Genomic DNA, 19,532 nt, shown 5'->3' with positions numbered 1-19,532 from the left:
TGGTTGGATTCGCTTTCCCGATTTGCTCGCAATTATGCCGTTGATTGATTATGTTTTACTAAATGTGTAATTCCATGTCAAGTGGACAAGCGGTTGTCGGGTTACCACCTCATAATATTACGTCCTGCACTGTTCTGCACCGACTGGTCTAATGAAGATGGGTATACGCCACGCAGTGTGTTATGGGGGACATTTTGCACGGACAGCGGCTCTACGGCCTACTTTTATATAGATTTCCAACTGCCAAGGGTTCTTCACCTATTGTTTTCTCAATCCCCTACCACTCGCTAGTCATTACTTTATCATTACACACACTGCCTTACATAAAAATATCATTTTAAGTCAACAAATTATTTATAATCAAAAATGAACTAACAGTACAAGTAACAAGTTGACCAACAATAAAGGTTTATTTATGATTGACAAGAGCCAGTGTAATTCCTGAGTATAATTTATGTAGGTGTATGATTTTTTATTCTTTTGTTCGGCTTTATAATTGTGTAACTTGTTTCATATGTACGTCGAGTGTCACTATAGTCTTTGTAACTTCACCGCTTCACATAGTTCACATAGCCAGTTATAAATAGAATGAATATATGTGGATAGTCTCTGTTGTGTAAACTCTGTATTAGGGGAATATATCTCACCTTAAAAATACCTGTTTAAATTTAATGATGCCCAGTCCTAAATATTTGAGGATTATAGAACAATGTCGATCGAGAGGAAGACCGTATAATGATCCAGATTTCCCTGCCAATTATATCTCAAGAGTTGGAGAAGATGGAAGACACGAGTCAAATATTGAATGGAGGCGACCGTTTGTATGTATTCTTTCAAATTATCCAATCGTCACTAATATCATGTGACAAATAATCTATATTATTTATCAAAGTTATTTGAATTTCATGGATACACCTATTAGTCATACGTTTATTTTTAAAAAAAAAAATAGTATCGTTTCGGAAGTAGTCTATTTAAGCGATTACTCACATAATTATTTATCTTAGATTAGAATGTTATTATCCGATCAATTTTGAATCTATAATTTCTGCATTAGGGAATCAATTTCAAGCATTTCCAATAATTACATAAAGTTATTACATTGTACATGATGGTACATTTCACATAATTATAAATACATGCAGTAGGAAAACAACACAACAAAAAACAAGATATTAAGGGAATTACCCCGCACTCTCTTTCATGAAATGCATGTTATGTTTTTATTGGTACACAACTTTAACAGGGCAGTCTGGCGGATTAAATAATAGTTCAAAAGTCATTGCAAAAGCAGATTTTCGTATTTAGACACTGGAACAGAAAAATGAATTTGCCTTCTACGGAAGAATGAAACATTGGTCAGATGGTATATTCTTGTAGCATCCTCTCAGCTCTCTATGTGAGCGGAGTCGAAACAATAAAAGGATGCTTTAAAGTTTTTATTTTTAATATGCCAATATATCAGGGGCATATGGAGGGGTGGCGATGGGCCATGGACCTTTTGGATCGTCAAAAAACAAAACTTTTTTTATAAGACACACCCAGTTTGACTTACGATAAATAACCAACGTTGATTAACATATACTGTCATATTGTGTACGCCACTGTAATACTTCAAACCCTACTATTATAAAGGTGACAAAGCTGCATTAATTCATTGCTTGAAAATACACATGTATATTATTTTCTGTAGGAAATATCCAAACATGCCCAATTTATTGTTCAAGGGGCTGACTACGATGACATAACCCAGGGTGATTTAGGTAAGTGGTATTTACCGAATGTACAGCAACTATAGGTATGTCAATCTTTGTTTATAAAGAAACTGGTTCATTTACTGGTTCATGTGGCCTACTTATAATTAGACATTGTTTGCTTTAAATCGGACCAAGACACACGGTGATGAAATGGTTCATTAGTTTATTCATACAGAAATGAAATGGGATTTAACGTCCTACTTACCTGCACCAACCGGGGTAATGTAGACGGATCAATGATACAGATGACCTCAACTGAAATTCTGAAAATCTTGATCGCAAACGACAGGGTTACTGTTTTTGTTTTCGATGTTGTGATCCTAATTGGTATACTATATTTGGTCATTGCACACGAGTAAGATCCCTGTTAAAACTTTGAATGTATCAATTGTATATCACATTTTATGTCCATATTTTAAAGCTTATACACACGCATATTCCCCAATCGACGTTCCCGAGAGATGTCGATATAACATTTCATTCCACGGAGTCGAATGATAAAACTTTATTGTCCTCTTACAAACACTATAAATTGTAGATCTTTTATTTATGTTTTAACCCTAGGGGAAGGAGTACTGCTAATATATGTTTTTCTCCGATTATGTATTGGGAATGTGGGTATAGTGTTATGGTATTGGGAACGTGGATATAGTGTTATGGCAGTGGGAATTTGTGTATAGTGTTATGGTAGTGGGAGTGTAGGTATATTGTTACGGTGTTTGGAATGTGGGTATAGTCTTATGGTTTTAGGAATATTGGTATAGTATTATGGTATTGGGGATGTGGGTATAGTCTTGTGGTATTGGGAATAAGGATAGTATGGTGGTAGTTTTAGTAAAGTATTAGTACTGAAGATTTATAATAACGATATTGTATTATTACATTAATAGGCGATTGTTGGTTTATATCGGCCATTTCTATATTAGCAACAAATCAAACATTATTTGAACGGGTTGTACCACAGGATCAAGTTATTGATGAGACACTTGGTATGTATATATACATGTATATTAAAATGATCAAATATATAATTATGATATACTGAGACTACAAATACACAAAATGAATAACTGACAAATCAAAGATATAATAGAACAATAATAAATTTATCAGTAAATATAATTCTATAAAAATTGTAAGTCAAACACATACATATTTAATTGAATTCGGTAATTTAACGCCCCAGATACTTATATAAAAATATTACTATATTTCAGTTTTGGAGACATCACTATAAAAATTTAATTTTGAGAAATAAATATTAATATTGTATTTCTTGATATTTCTGTCTACATTATTTTGTTTATAAAATTATATTCTCTGTTATATGTCACTATGATCTTAGCAAATATAAGTTCGTGACTCATTTTTTGAGAAAATATGTTTTACATTCCCATCGTGTAAATAATAGGTATCAATTTCTGCATAATAATATACAGTAAATAGTAGTTAACATCCGCATTGGATGTATTATTATGCCGCTTTTGAAAGCTTTCTGGGGAATTTGAACTGATAAAAAATAGGTGTTGTCCTTTTATATATATTCATGAATAGGCCCACCTTTTTGTTGTAAGGCTCGCTAAAAATAATAAACTAACCCTTCTATAAAATTAACTTATTTTTACTAAGAATTTCCAAACGACCACATTAATATCACTTGTAGCAGATTAAACTTTCAATAAATGACAAAAAAAATCCCATACATTAGTTGTACCTAAATTATTTTCATTTAACATCAATTTATGCAATGTTTACCATTAAGAGTTTGTTGTTCAAACATTTCTCTTCCAGGCGTATTTGTGTTTAATTTTTGGGTAAACGGAGATTGGCAAGAAGTCATAATCGATGATCGCCTTCCAACATATGTTAATGGACAACTGGTTTATGCTAAAAATTTAAAAGAGCCGAATGAATTCTGGTGTCCTCTTATGGAAAAAGCGTACGCCAAGTAAGATTATGTATAATCAAACCTCAAGAACATTTGTTATATTTTGATATTACCGGCAAATTTTCTGGAAGTTAACGGGATTTATGTCTTTGTCTTCTTTAATGAAATGAACATGTGAAATAAAACAATTATTTGTTACATAAATCGTTTTCTTTCTTATAGGGAGTCATGGTGGCTAAGTGGGTAAGACACTGACTCGCTAGTCGAGAGTTCGCGGGCATGGTGCATGTCGGATGGGCTGACAAGGACAGTTGTCTAGTCGATCGAATGGGACGAAAACCCGAAGTCCCGTGTACACATTAGCGTGCACGTAAAAAGATCCTCTGGCAGTTGGAATTCGATGTAAGAGTAGGCCGGAGCGTCGCTGTCCGGGCATAATTTCCCCATAGTACATTGTATGGCATATGCCCGTCTTCTTTGGCCCAGTAATTTCTTTCTTATGTGTAATGTGCTTCTGGTAATCATTTCAAATCATAGCTATAATATATAAGTGTTTAGTGATTTTCTTATACTTCTCGCATATAGGTATTAGTTTTTATTTTTTTGTATTGAGTTATATTGCCAAATTATAACTATGTTCTGTATTTCAGACTGTATGGTAGCTATCTTGCTCTGGATGGTGGTCTTTCTGTTAACGCTTTAGTTGATATGACTGGAGGTATATCGGAAAGGTTTATTTTAAAACCAAAAGATTACAGTCGTCGTTATAAACCCGAATTTCTTGCTGATGTTTTACTCAAGTGTTATACAATGAATACTTTAATGGGTGCAGGTATTAATGTAAGTGTCAATACAAAATGATAGCGTGAAATTTCATTCAGTATTTAATATCTGCTTTAAACTTTAAGATCGTCTTACTATTTCTTAGTATTATTAACTGAAAAGATTTGTGAAACAGGATGCATGTAGAGTGAATAGCTTGACTGGCTGTGTGGTTGAATATTCGTATTATTTCAGGCAAAGAGTCAGTGGGGTCGATCTTTAAATTATCTGAGAGGAGATTTGTCAGATCAGCATGCATACAGTATCATTAAAGTTGAAAAGGTAAATATAAAATCAATATGTTGGCTTTCCCCATACGCGGCGTAGAAGGCTGGGAACCAAGGGAATTTGCCACCACACACAAATATTCCCTCTGGGTAGTGGCAAATAGTACCCGTTAAGTAATAATTATGTCCTCTTCTATTATCAGATATATTTCTTCCTCAAGTATATACGTCGACTCAACACGAACTACGTCATTTCGGAACTTAAACATGGTACAAATTTTAATTCAATATTTTGCTTGCGCGTAGTTTTATTTATTTTAAGCATTGGGGGGCCGGGGAGAGAATATCCACGAGGCTGGGCAGGCGACCCTAATTTGGATCGAAACCACGCCACTTGACTTACGTTAGTCATGGAATCACCTAGATAGTGTTGTGTAGGTCAATATCTTTCTAAAAAAAATATATACCATATACGATTGATGCAATTACCTCTTTGCTGTGTAATTATAATGCATTATATTGAATCTTTCAATATGCAATATTTCAAACGTTATCAAAATATTGATTAATTTAAAGGCCAATCTCGATTATATTTTGGGGAATAAAACTGCTTACTGTTGTGTTAAAAGCCCTTAAAAGCCTCTTAGGGCCGAGCACTAACTCAATATACGAGATACGTTTTCAAACAACTTAAACCCTCCAGTCTTCATCTGGAAATGGAGATCTGTATCCCAAGCTGTATTTTGCAGTGTTTGGATAAAACCAGACTTTTGTTTTATAAAAATAAGACGTAGGTGAAATTTACCTTTCTTTATCAAGTACAGCACACGGGTTATACACTGTACAGACCTCTAAAGGAACGACAATAGATTAGCAGGTCACCCAAACGAAAAAATTGACCCGAAATCTTAAAAAGATTACTTAGCGGATAAGCGGTTTTGGCGTTCACGTCCAAACGACTCAATCTTTTGTGCTGAAATTTTGAGACAAGGTAGATACACCATTCCTCATTATTTTGGCGCTTAAATTTCATACTTGCACATACTTTTATTTCTTAGACTCTGTTAAAATCGGGATGGTCCCTTATGGTGTTCAGAAAATAATTAAATGAAATCGGGTTTAATTTCCCACTCTTCTGAACCGACTGGGCTAATTTTGCCTGGAAAGTGGCACTACGACCTACTCATATCGATTTCCAACTGTCAAGGTTTCTTTTACGTGCATGCCAATGTGTACACGGGATACTTTACATCGCTAACAGATAATTCAAACTTAATTTCAAAAACTGTCGCCCGGAAACGTAATAATCGATTGTCTAATTAATATAGGGTTTTTTTAATAATAAAAAAAAAAAAATAAAAAAAAAAAACCCTCGGTGACTATCATATTCCACTGTGTTTATAAAGAACCACCCGGTCTCGAATTGCATTATAACTGCAGAATATTTCATAATTCCCAGTATTGTTTTTGAAAAGTATTTACGTAAACAGTTTTACAAGTAAACATAGCATGCTTTCCTCGTAATGTACGACAAAACACGGGTTAATTATGTTTGATAATAATAATATAGTTTCCCACCAATTCCATTTCAGATACAATATGGTCATCAAAATAAAACAGTTACCCTAGTGTTGATACGGGATCCTAATGCAAATAAAAGGGCCATCTCGGAATGGAAAGGGCCCTGGAGTGATAAGTATACAGTCTTTCTTTAATTTCTAATAGTTTTTTTTAAAAATTATTATTATTTTAATAACATTTGAGGATAATTCTTCCAACATTCCCAATTATATAAATGTTTGGTAAGCCAAGAAAATAGATTAAATTATGGATAAGTTTTGCACCTATCTTTTCTGGGTTTTTTTTTCCAGTTCATCTGAATGGTCATCTGTATCTACAGAAGTTAAAGATAGAATAGGTTATGACCCAGAAAGATATGATGGAGAATTCTGGTATGTTTTAAACAGTATTTTGTCAGATTCAAAATTAACCAAGCATCCACTGAATTACATATATATAAAACTTATGATACATCTTCCTCAAAACTTGATATTTACTTCTTCGAAAATTCAACACAGACGCGGTAGCACTTCGTGGGTGTCTATACAACTGTGCTAAGCAACGACTTACCTATTCTAGTAAGTTTTCTGAAGCTATATTCGTTTTGATGAATTCCAGAACCCCATATAACACTTATAATGCATGTATTGCATACAATAATTATAATACATGTATTACATCTGAAGGATATTCATTGGAGCATTTATAATAGTTATAATGTATGTATTACATTTGAAGGATAAGCATTCAACCATTTATTATAATTATAATGCATGTATTACATCTGAAGGATAAGCATTCAATCATTTATGATATAATTATAATGCATGTATAACATCTGAAGGATAAGCATTCAACCATTTATTATAATTATAATGCATGTATTACATCTGAAGGATAAGCATTCAATCATTTATGATATAATTATAATGCATGTATAACATCTGAAGAATAAGCATTCAGCCATTTATGATATAATTATAATGCATGTATTACTTCTGAAGGATGAACATTGAAGACTTAATGGTACAATTTGACGACCTAGATTTACTTCATCTAACACCAAATGCTTACACATCTGAAGTTGCTGATAATATGGTAAACGACTCTAATCCTATCGTTTGTTTTGAATCGATAGTATATAACATAAACGGATAATCTCGGCCCCGTCGTTCCCCACAGTGTTATAGTTGAGATAACAGCCCGTCTAATATTGCTGGCTCCAAAATATTTTTGATTTTCGAGAACATTACAAAACGTAGACCTAATTTCAAACTTCTGAGCTCTTAATAATATTCAGTTATCTAAATTTAATATTCTTATCAGACAGTAACGATTAACTATGAATCTATGGTCTCTGAACATGTTCCCCTGTACTCCTTTAATTACGATCTGTATTCGAAATCAAACATTCTTACAGGGTAAAAAAGAATGGAAAGTTCAAGAAGCTGAAGGTTCATGGAAGAAAAATATCACCGCTGGGGGACAGAAGTGGCTATGTAATAAAATATACTTTATTATTACTCAATGAAAACAGTCTAATCTAATCTAAAACAACCGGCTATTAAAATACTTTATTATACAATTATCATACAATAAATACCCGACATAGTGATTTCCATGAAGGAAAGGACTATAAAAAAAGAACATAGCTTACATGTATTCAAGAAAACAAAAGATAAACATAGATAGCAGCTTATCCGAAAGTCTTCAAGGAGTAAGATCTCAATCGTTTTCACAAACTTTTCTGGTAACGTCGCATATTTCTGGAACAGAAAATCCTAGAATGTACCAACGAACTGGGCAAATACGCAAATCGTCCGCAGTGAATTGTGATTGTATTAAAATTTCTTATACTATACGTTCAAAAACGACTGTATATGAAAGTAACAAACTATTTCATTTTAGTCATGAATCCACAGTTTAGACTGGATATTGAAGAGAGTGAAAGAAATGAAACAACTGTCATTATATCCTTACTTAGATATAGCAGCGGTAAAAATATTTTTGATGATGATGTCTACTTTGGTTTAGGAGTTTACAAGGTAAGTATTAGTCCATTGGCAAACTAGGCATCTGCCTTCCGCCCGTCGAAACTTCAGCTCAGTTGGAAATTGAAGTTAAACAAATCCAACGTCAACCCGACTAGACGGACTGTATAGAGTGACAGGCAGGGTGATTAGTCTAATGTCGGTGTGACAGTGTGAGATGGTTCCTGGTGTGTGATTACCGTTTAGCGTATGCGCAGTTGTAGGAGTCAGCTCACACCAATATGGACACAGTGTGCATTGACTCGCCGTGATAGGATTTCCCCATAAATTTTCTTACGATCAAATCGGTTTCTATACTATTATCTACCAATATTTACAGTATTACTATCAGGAGAGGGTGTCGAGTTTGTGTTGTTTGTTTATTTCGATAAAAAGTAGAAATACAAATTGTCTAAGGCGCGGATTCACTAATAAAGTGAGCCGTAGCAAATTGGGTTGATGGAAAATCCCCGGTCGCGTGACGTCAGAGTGATATTTTCCCGTGAGCATCTCCCGTACATTTCGATAATTTTTTAGCCAGATTCTTTGCAGACATTGACATTGATAACTAAAACAACAGCTAATCACGATAACAAGTACGTTTATTCATGACAAAACTCTTAATCAGTGATCAGGAACCATCTCACAACACCGGAAGTAGATACAGTTTCGTTGTTAACGCTAACAACAGTTTCGGACATGCGCAAGTGCCCAGGAGCAAACACACACCGGGAGTCAATTCAAACTGTCAGACTGGATGCCAATGTTCAATTTTATATCGTTTGACGGCCGATCTGATTCTGAAAACTGCAGTGTCGAAACGGCGGGAGTTACCGGCGGGCGTGATACTGCAACTTAGTCATAATACTGAGCTTGTTGGTTCGATAGATAACTCCGGAATGGAAAGTCGCATAATACTGAAAATCCATAGGTTTCGTCCTCTCATGAACACAATGCCTCAAACCAAATTTGAAATGAATCGTCAAAAACTGTAGCCTTGGTGTTAACAAGCCAATTGTTGACGGGCCGACGGACAGGTTGACGACATAATACTTCCATACAATAAAATATGGACGTATCAAAAATGCTCTGCACGAGGAGGACCGGATCCTCTCCCCCTTCATGACACGCACCTGCTGCCTAGTGGGTTGCTCTCTAATACCCTCGATACAAGCACAATATTGCAACGGACGATTTTCTCACAGGACTACTGGAATTCGATTTCCACTCCGAACAAAATTGTCTTTACAGCCTCTAGTGCGTCCCCTTCTTGACTTAAATTTGGCAGAATATACAAACTTGCACAAGTTTTGAAATAATAATTTCTTCTATTGTAGCTAAATCCAGGAGTAAACGTGAGAAAACTTGATGATCGAAGTTTAGCAACAAGAGTATTTCATTCAAACCTATACAGAAATGTAGCCCGTGAACAGACAGAGAGACTTGAACTAGATGCTGGAACATATTTCCTTATACCATCAACCTATGAAGATGGGGAAGAAGCCGATTTCCTTTTAAGGGTATTTTCAGAAAAGGACGTAGAAAGTCGGTAAATATCCAAATATACACAAGTTGTGTGGTCGAATGGTTAGCACGTTAGGTGTGTCATTGAGTCAACTGGCGTGGTTTCGATTCCTCGGTTGTACGTGACAAGAAGTAGGGTCGCCTGTTCAACAAATGGGGTTTAACAGCCACTGGACACAAATTAATGGTTCAATTTTATTTCAATAATTCGCTTGCGCATAGGGGTCTATAGCAGTGGGAGGAAACAAGAGAACCCACTCCTTGTCACGTACATCCGGGGAATGAAAACCACACCAATTGACATTATACAACGCGCACGCCCCCTCCCCCCTAACACACACAGAGACACACTACATTAGGTATCTCGATGAGTTTGTAAATTGTGATAGATGCAAATAGTCATGCTTTCAATCTGATTAAGATAGTTTGATGTATTTTATTTTGTATCATAATGTCATATTCCATTTATACCTTTCAGTTCTATAGATGACACCACTGAATTTGTTGAGGTATGTATTATATATTAGACATATTATATACCTAGGTGGGGCCTTATAAGACCAATTATTTTTTCTCGATTTGTTATTCTTATTGGCCAGTAGTGCGTGGGAAAATAACCTATAATAACGAGTTATATATTTTAAGAATGTAATTATCCTTTTTGTGAAGTGGGATACTAGAATAAATGTTAAATATCGGTACTGTTGTTTTTTTTTTTTGAAGAAAAGTATTTAAATAATCAATTCTTGTTTAAATTACGGCCAGTTAAAGATTACTGTGGTTTCTATTGGTTTAACAATGCCACCTTTATGTGCCAAGTAATAATAATTCTGCTATCGTTTTCGTGCAAGTCAGCCCTTCTAGGTACATAATATAATCAGTCTCCACTCTACGAAAGTTCTTATTCTTTGTACTATATCAGAGATAGTATGTCAACGACGTGACTTTAAGTAAAATTGTTTTAACATACCTAATACTATATTTATTTATAGAAACCACAAGATCCTAAGAACTATTTGATCGCCAAACTGTTCCAGAAATACACCCAAGACAACAAACATGTTAACTCGTTCCAATTACAGAAAATACTTAATGATTTTGAATTTAAAGGTAGGTTGTAATATGCTTCCAGTCCATAGCTAAGAGATGGGAATGTGCATATTCCGTGTCGGTACATTACTAAGTAGATTGGAATGCAATGCATAGATAAGAAAGTTAGAAACTCAAAATGGGCAGTTATGTTCCTTACGGCGGCTCCAAGATATAAACTGTTCTGATTTGAACCCAAAAAGTCTTGTAGCTATTCTTCAAAATCATCAGCTTTGTTATAAACTGTTCTGATTTAAACCAAAAAGTTTTGTAACCATTTTTAGGAATCATCAGCTTTATCATAGGCATTTTGTGAAATTATCTCTGTTTTAGCATTCATTTTGGGGTTGTTTCTACTTCTTCTTTTTTTAGAGTTTAATAACAGTGAAGGTGTTACCCTGGAAACGACTCGAAGTTTATTACATCACGAAAATGTATCCTTAATTAATTACAAAGCCTTTTGGCAATTGAAGATTAAAGGAAAATAGGCCGATTGGTTGCGTTAATAGAATCAGTTTTGTTTTATTCAAAATAAATCAGTCTTTGGGCAGTGTTCAGTCCTTATGTTGTGTTATAATTTCTTTTAGTTTAGTTTTTAGTTCTCGTGGCTTGCTTGGTTTTGTATAAGAGACAAAATGTCGGTCTCCGCTGCTATGGCATGTTGTAGCTATGGAGAATTGTCTCATTTCACTTGATGGATAAGGCTTCATTTGTTTTTATCTCTGTCATGTAGTTGGGGTTAATATCCTTAATAAAGAACAGCCTAATGGAAGCGGGATGCTAGATTTAAATCAAGTGAAGAATGTCTGGGAATTCGTGGAACAGTGCAAGGTAAGTCTATCCCGTATCAATACAACGTCCCTGTGAATGACTGAATTATATTAAGATGTCGGAAATTATACATGTAGTCTATGGAACGTATTTAGACTGCATGTACTTAAAGTCAGATTTTACCACGCCCTTTAAGTTTTGACTTTTCAAGGTGGGGGAAAGCACAGATAGAAGTTTTCATTGGGTCACAAATTCATTGTCGAATTTTTTTCATTTTTCCTCGTCTGGATAATACCGGTCTATGTTTTTCAATGGAAATTCCACGCAGACAATGACCATGAGTTGCTAACAAATTAAATCAATTCAGTAGTCTATCAAAATCATTGTCAAAATAAATGGATCATTCTTTTTGCAGTTTTCTTTTGTTGCGCTTGATATGGACAAATCTAGAGCTGTAGAAGTCTACGAATTAAGAAGTTTATACAATTCACTAGGTATTGACTACTTTTTTTTACATTTTTTAAGATTTTTTAACATTAACAATCCCAATGGTTTGCTAAGGGGTATATTTTTAACGCGTTAAATCCATGGGGAGGAATACAAATATTTAAGAAACAAACATTGATGATCCATGCTGAGAAAAATAACCAACACTTTTCGAGATATTAATCTTTGCGAGGTCTTTATTATTAGCATATTTGATACACTTCCAATTTGATCCATTTGAAAATGTTGAATGGTCTTACTTTGTTTTTCTTGTTTGCTGTTTGAAAACTGTGTTTTATATTCCTAGGGTTTAACGTAAGTTATAAAGTTGTTGCTGTTATTGCCAAGAGATATGGCAACCAAAATGGTAAAATAAACAGCGAAGATTTTCTTCAAAGTACTGCTAAAGTTATGTCCCTTTACAGTAAGTTGATAAAATTTTATTCTTCCAAGTCAAAAAATGAACTGTTAAAGAAGGCAAGTCTTTTACTCAATATCATCCCCAGTCTTCGACATTGAAAACATAACTTATTGGTCAATTTATATTAATGTGAAAAGATGGGCTTCTGATATCCAATATTTAAGACAAAATAAAATGAAAATTTTAAAATTGGCACACGAGTAGCGTGCCAGAATGCTTTAGAGCGCCATTTGTAATGAAGTGACTCGATGAACGAGGTCAAAAATACCCCACAGGAGAATACTACCGGTATAGACTGGACGCCAAAGACTGTCATTTCAATTTGGGCTCTTCGCGTATTACGCCAAACATAACTGTTTAGAAATTACAGTAAAAACAGAAACAATTGAATGTAAATCAGTTTATATATAGTACATTATTATATGCGTTGCGACCCATTTGTGTCCATTTCTAGGTGCCAAAGAAAACAGATTTAGCTCCTTTAAAATATCACTAATGTATCTCTGTAGGATTCAATTGAATAAATATTCACTTAATGTATGGTAATTATTTTTTATTTGGTCTCATAAATTCACAGCTTGGGTGACGACCCCCCCACCCCAGCCCCCGGAATACAAAGAAGATATTTATCCAGCTCATATTATGAACTTTGATTTTTAATCTTCTGATGGAAACTGAGAATGGACTAATATCTAACCATGTCTCTGATATACTGTTTTTTTTATTAACATTTCCAGATCTCTTGAAAAGTACCATTGTAATTTAATATTTTAAATGACGAAATGGGTATTAAACGAAAAAGCTAACGAGAAGCCAGTTTAAGGTTAATTTTGAACCAAATGATTTCTGTCCCCAAAAATACATGTTTTAGTAATCTTTGTGCTAATAACAAATTTACAATCACAATCGTTTTATTGACATTAATACGGTGCTGCTTGAAAATCAGATTGACTTTAATCGTGATAATTTTGTTTTAGCAAAATTTAGAGAGATGCTAGATAAGAGAATTATAAAAGGAGACATTGAACAGGTAGGACACAACATAAACTTTTCAAAAACTTTTAATACTGTATCTATAGCTGTTTTAATTGGATATTGGTTTACGAGTTGGGGTACTTCAGTACCTTATAATATGTTTCACTTAATCTCGGCGCAATGTATTCAGATGTAAAAATTATGGGGATATATTTTTTGTTCAGGCAATATTATTTTGTGCCATATGAAAATAATTGCATAAATAATAGCTTTTTTCTTGTCTCGTTACAGCTTATAATGGCAGCAATCAACTCTTGAACACCCACACCAAACCATTGTCGAACACCATTTCTCCATCATTTTTTCGATTCTCGTTTTTTTTTAAAATTTAAAATATATAAGTATGCTCATTTATTATAAATTGAACGCATCTTTGTTCGATTTTCATTTATTATTTCCGCCATTTCAAAGGCAGCATTAGCTCAAACGGAACACGTACCCAAGAAGTTTTTCTCTGTTTCAATAAATCTGCATCTTTTGACTCCCTACTAGAAGGACGGCTCGACAGTTAGTTGCTTAATGTCTGATAAAATTACCCCCCCCCCCCCCGGGCCAAAAATGCTGCACGATTTATGTTTGTTTTAAAAAGGTTAAAAGTGCTGCACGAATTATGTTAGTTTTAAAAAGGGTAAAAAATAGTTGAATTCGTACAGCTTACATTATAGGTATATTACGGTAGTGCGTATCATTAGTAGTGTGGTGTCTTCGCCTAGAAATAATTTATTTTTTTACAGAATCATATATTTTTCTTGGGTTTTTTTGGAAAAATACAATTAAATATATTTTAACAAAATTACCCTGTGTTCGGTATTATCAAATTGTAACTTCCTCCACAGTCGTTCTCGCGACTATAAATATAGGAAAATGAAATGGGGTTTAGCGTCGACTGGGCTAATGAAGACGGCCATATGGCATGCAGTAAGCTATGAGGGAAAGTTTTCCCGGACTGCGGCACTACGTACGTCATACTCTTATTTCGAATTCCAACTATCAAGGGTTCTTTTACGTGCACGCCAATATGTACACGGGACCTCGGTTTTTCGTCCCACCCGAACGACTATACGTTGTCCCCATATGCTCTGACGTAATTTGTTCTTGATTTCCCCAATAAATATACATGTATGTTTTGTAGGAATAAGGAAGACATCGTTGCCTTCAAAATGGCATATTCATTTTTTGTGACGGCTTCCGGAAATTACCTAGGCCTTCCGATCTTTCCCGAACACGAATAGTTCTCTCCATTTTAAAAACAGACCAAAATATGGTGGTGTTTGCCCCAGATATTATCTTTCATTTCAGAGACCTTGTTCCATAACACTTTCAACCGTTTAGCCGCCATATTGGATTTTACAAAAAAAACAAACTTCAAATCGATATATTCAGCCGCTATATTTTGATTCCGATTTTCGAAAACTTGTTTTTGTTTTGAACCTACTCCAAATGGCAACAATTCTTAGGGAGCCGATTTTTGAATTTCGATTTTGTTTACTTCCGGTTTTCGACTTTTGACCTAACCGTTCAATGACATGACGTCTACTAACAAAATATCAAAAAGTTTGTTCTTGAAGTATAACTTCCGGTTTTATTAAAGTTCAAAATAAGTTTTTTCCCCCCCCCACTTTAACAGGTATTGGATGTTACTATACTCAATAGTTCATGGTGTAACTTGATTGTTGACGTGACCTGACATACCGAAACACGTTAGTACTCCTTCGGAGTTCTAGTTGTTTGTGTTTTATCGGTCAATATATAGGCCTATGTCTACTGTAATATAATTGGGGATTGATGCCATATTGAATTATAATATTATATCAATATGACCACAGCCTGACCTAATTAGTGGTTGCCATGCAAGATAGCCTATATTTTGCAAGAGATGGACAGAGAACAAGCTAAAATGCTATTTTTAGTACAATCAGGGGGAATAATCCAGAAAGTTTTGGTCCAATATACGCCAATATCGAAACGAATCGAAATCTTTGGGTTATAAACACACATTTTAAGTTGCATCCAAATCGGATCAAAATTGTGACCTTTAAAGTGTCCACAATCTAAAGAGGCGCCATAACCCACGAAATTGCGCTCCAATACATGATAATATCGAAAGGAACCGCGATTTTGGGGATATAAATATTTCAAGTTTCGTCAAAATCGGATAAAAATTGTGACCTCTAAAGGGTCCACAACCTTGACAAATCGGCCCCGTTTGTCGCGACGCAGGAGCGCCATCACGTAGTGATCTCTAAAACTATTATGGCCACTTCCGCCTTCATTTCTATCGGGTTTGGAGCTCAAAGTACGGCAATAAACTCGCTCTAACTTGACTGAATGAAAAATCTAACATACCTTTCGACTTTGTGGAATAAAAATCTATAATTCTACTGATCTTTTTTTTTGAAAATCTTATCGGATTCCTGAGAACAGATGTAGGCCTATTTTCTTCATGATCACCATCAAAACATTGAAGAATCCATTATGTCGTAAATTTTATGTTAATTAGATTGCCATTACTTAGATTTTCCTTTTTCTCACTGTTTTATTGTCGATTTGGGATGATACGAATATTTAGTATATATTAAAGACGTCTCTATTCATTTGACCTCATTTGACGTTTAAACCTATATAATGTACATGAATTTTAGGTACTATTTTTTTTTGCGGATGAATACAGCTGTTCTGTAATGCTTTATATTGATCTGTAACATAAAGAGTTAAGTGGATTTATCTCCCTTTCATGATTAATAATAATGTTCTCATGAGCCGTTCTTTTTTTTCGGCATGAAGCCTTAGTGCATAAGGTACTTATATGTGTATCTCCCCTGTTGGGAGCTATGTATACTATTATATTTTCTTACTTGACTGTCATTTGGGTTTTCTCTCTTTGTTTGCTCTGTACCATGTCCCCTGTGGACCCTTGATTGGAAATAAAGCTATTATTATTATTATTATTTATTATTATTGTATTCTGTTGTAGACTGAAAATTTTGGATCCATGTGTCGACGCTTTAAATCACATGGATCCATTAAATCTTCTAACTGTTTAATTCCATTTTTTTCATTGAAGAAGAAACGTAATCACTGGATATCACATGCTTTGGCACTATTTGCGAACAGGGAGCGACCATTTAGTCGGGCAGTTTCGCTCCTATTTTCACGAAATTCGAACTCAACCATCAATATGGTGTCACGGTGATATACGTTTTTTTAAAATCAAATAAAATGTGACCTATAAAGGGTCCACACGCTACAAACACGATTTTTCGTACTATCAGGGGCCATAATCCAGGAAGTTACGGTCCCATATACACGAATATCAGAAGAAACCGAGAACTTGGGGTTATAAACATATATTTTTAAGTTTCATCAAAATCGTATTAAAATTGGGACCTCCAGGGTGTTCACTCACAAGCTAAAAACGTGATTTTTCGCACAATCAGGGGCCATACATACCAATATCGAAAGGATATAAACTTATATTTCAAGTTTCGTCAAAATCGGATGAGAGAGAGAGAGAGAGAGAGAGAGACCAGGTCATTTCCTGACTAACACATGGTTCAATTTTATTTCAACAACCCATCAGCGCGCAGGGGTCTTTAGCAGTGGGAGGAAACTGGAGGACCCGGAGATAACCCACGAGATTAAAAAGGTGCCCATATCTCCAAGCCACATATGCTCACACCAGGGACTGAAACCACAACCGCAAGCCATAGGTGACCGGCCAAGCCAAGTTTGGACAGGCGACCCTACTCCTTGCCATGTACAACCTGGGAATCGAAACCACGCCAGTTGACACAATGACAAACCTTATGATACAGCGCACATGCTAACCATTCCCCCCCCCCCCCCCATCGGATATAAATTGTGACCTGTAGAATAGAGTGTTCACAAACAAAATGTGAACGGACGGACGGACAGGGTCGACGAAATTATACGTCCACATGAAAATGTATGCGTATAAAAATCTACCTGTTTTCTAGGCTAGTAAGGCTACATGTTTATTTAAAATGCAATTTATCAAATTATGATTAAAACATGTTTTGCAGGTGATGTCCTAACGGCCAAAATCCATTTTGGTCATAATGTCCAAACAGTTTAGTCATAATGGCCCCAAAAATTTGGTCATAATGGCTAAAGATTTTGGTCATAACGGTCAAACAATATTAACTTAATGATAAACAATATATTTTATAAAACTGTACTTAATATTGTTTAAAATAACTTATTTATCTTTGTTGAAATAACTACTGACAAAAATAACCGAAATAACCATGATCATTTGAGCATGGTGTCAACTAATCATCCTATCCAATTAAAATGCTCTTTGATAATCTCTTTGAAGATTGCTACATAGGATTAGTGGTGATTAACAAGTAACTTTGGCTTCACCAGAATATTATGTATAAATGACCATCAGTATCTATTCATCACCACCCCTTTACTTTAAAAAAAAAATATGGCTACTTTAGTAATAAATGAAATGTGTCCTTTGTAGACAAATTGTCAAGAAAAATTAACATGCTATTGACTGTGATATTTGCAAGGAAAGAGGTGGGGACTAATTAATCAACTGATTAATCTGATTAGGTAACATGAGCTGAACATTATTCCAGGTTTTCCAAATAATTTTTGTTTTCACTTTACCTGTCTGCCCAAAAAGTCATGTTGCCCCAAAATCACCTGGCTGGTTGCCTATAATACATATTTGGCCAATTCTATTTACAACTCTATGGGCATACTCAACCAATCAGCTAATTAATAACTTTATGTCAGGGATATAAAAGACCTGCAGAAATTGCCCCTGCTGGGGAGACCCATTAGAATTGTTAGGAGGACATGATGTAAAGTTTCCAGCAGATAGCTCTTCTGTCTACAGCGATCTGAGTGGATTGAGAGAGACTGAAATACAGGTTATTTTTTAGTTCTTATAATCCTGCTTTATATAAAAACATAAGAATATTGTTTTCCTGAGTTTTGTATTTTGAAGTCACGGTGATGTGATATTGAGTCATATTAAAGCCTGCTGTAAAGCCAAATATTTAAATCCATAATTATAACAACAGTATATAGGCCAGTCATACCTAGATGATTAGTGGTCAAAACAAAGAATGTGTAGCTGGGATGGTGTTACAGGTGGGACGACTTGGTAAGCTTGTTGTTTAGCTTCCATATCCGATGGGCTATGCTACACCACATCTGATTAATTACAGTCTAGCTGTATTGTGTAGTTGAGTTTTATATAAAGTTAAATTACTAGAAATAATAGCACAGCTCTGCTGAACTTTTTCCACTGTCAACGGTGCAACTGGAAAAAAAGAAAATACATTATAAGTTTGTAAGTTCAGTTTATAAATCACTGGACAGTTAACATTCTAAGAAGAGCATGAAAAAAGGTGGGGAATTGCCAACAGGTCTGTATAGACAAAACAAAAAATAATCACCAGACAGAAGTCTCAAAAATAAAGTAAGTCTACTATATTGATGAGAAGCATGTACATACCTGTTGGAGAAAACTCCATGCTATTATTTTCATCATTAAAACTATTTACAGCTTGTTTAATAGCAAATAAAGAACCAGTAGATAATACTATAGGTGGTTCCCCTGCAGCTGTAATATAAAGACATATTTATGCACAGTGTTCTGGACATAATACCAGTATGTCACTATATTATGTGCAATGCAGAAGTCTGTAAACAAACACAAATACTATTTAATTTTGAGCTGCCCTCTTTTATAATTCTAGAATATCTAACTGTTCTGTTAGAAAAGAAACAAAACGGTTTTCGGGTATTTTATCAATTGAGTAGCTTTCTAGAAGATGAGGTATCCCATATTCTGGAGCAGTAGTCAAATAGTGGTTGTAGCTGTAGATGGTAGCAGATAAACTAGTGACTGATGGACAAAAGTGTGTACCATCAATAATG

General features: G+C 34.7%; 2 protein-coding genes across 3 annotated transcripts in view; one reads left to right on the top strand and one right to left on the bottom strand.

Moving 5' to 3' along the window:
• The first annotated feature begins 535 nt into the window (after nt 1-535).
• Nucleotides 536-16,555, top strand: LOC126812431 (calpain-B). The gene is made up of 20 exons (XM_050538824.1): nt 536-821; nt 1,694-1,763; nt 2,648-2,746; nt 3,549-3,705; nt 4,296-4,485; nt 4,663-4,749; nt 6,287-6,390; nt 6,566-6,646; nt 7,259-7,352; nt 7,675-7,753; nt 8,163-8,299; nt 9,622-9,833; nt 10,287-10,317; nt 10,801-10,918; nt 11,270-11,331; nt 11,660-11,728; nt 12,084-12,162; nt 12,462-12,578; nt 13,553-13,605; nt 13,842-16,555. The coding sequence occupies exons 1-20, from the start codon at nt 672-674 to the stop codon at nt 13,866-13,868; spliced, it is 2,016 nt and encodes a 671-aa protein (XP_050394781.1). The 5' UTR covers nt 536-671; the 3' UTR covers nt 13,869-16,555.
• A 938-nt stretch (nt 16,556-17,493) lies between these two features.
• The window catches only part of LOC126812430 (xanthine dehydrogenase), a 32,779-nt gene continuing 30,740 nt past the window's right edge, over nt 17,494-19,532 (bottom strand). For both annotated transcript variants that reach the window (XM_050538822.2, XM_050538823.2), the window contains 2 exons: nt 19,108-19,215; nt 17,494-18,912 (listed from right to left, as the gene is read on the bottom strand). In XM_050538822.2, the coding sequence (XP_050394779.1) occupies nt 18,812-18,912; nt 19,108-19,215 (209 nt within the window). In that variant the 3' untranslated portion in view covers nt 17,494-18,811. The remainder of the gene's footprint in view (nt 18,913-19,107; nt 19,216-19,532) is intronic.

The sequence above is a fragment of the Patella vulgata genome, chromosome 2 (genome assembly GCF_932274485.2).
Source record: "Patella vulgata chromosome 2, xgPatVulg1.2, whole genome shotgun sequence".
Classification (NCBI taxonomy): Eukaryota; Metazoa; Mollusca; class Gastropoda; family Patellidae; genus Patella; species Patella vulgata.
Note: the sequence above shows the minus strand (reverse complement) of the source record. Positions and strands in the feature narration are given on the sequence as shown.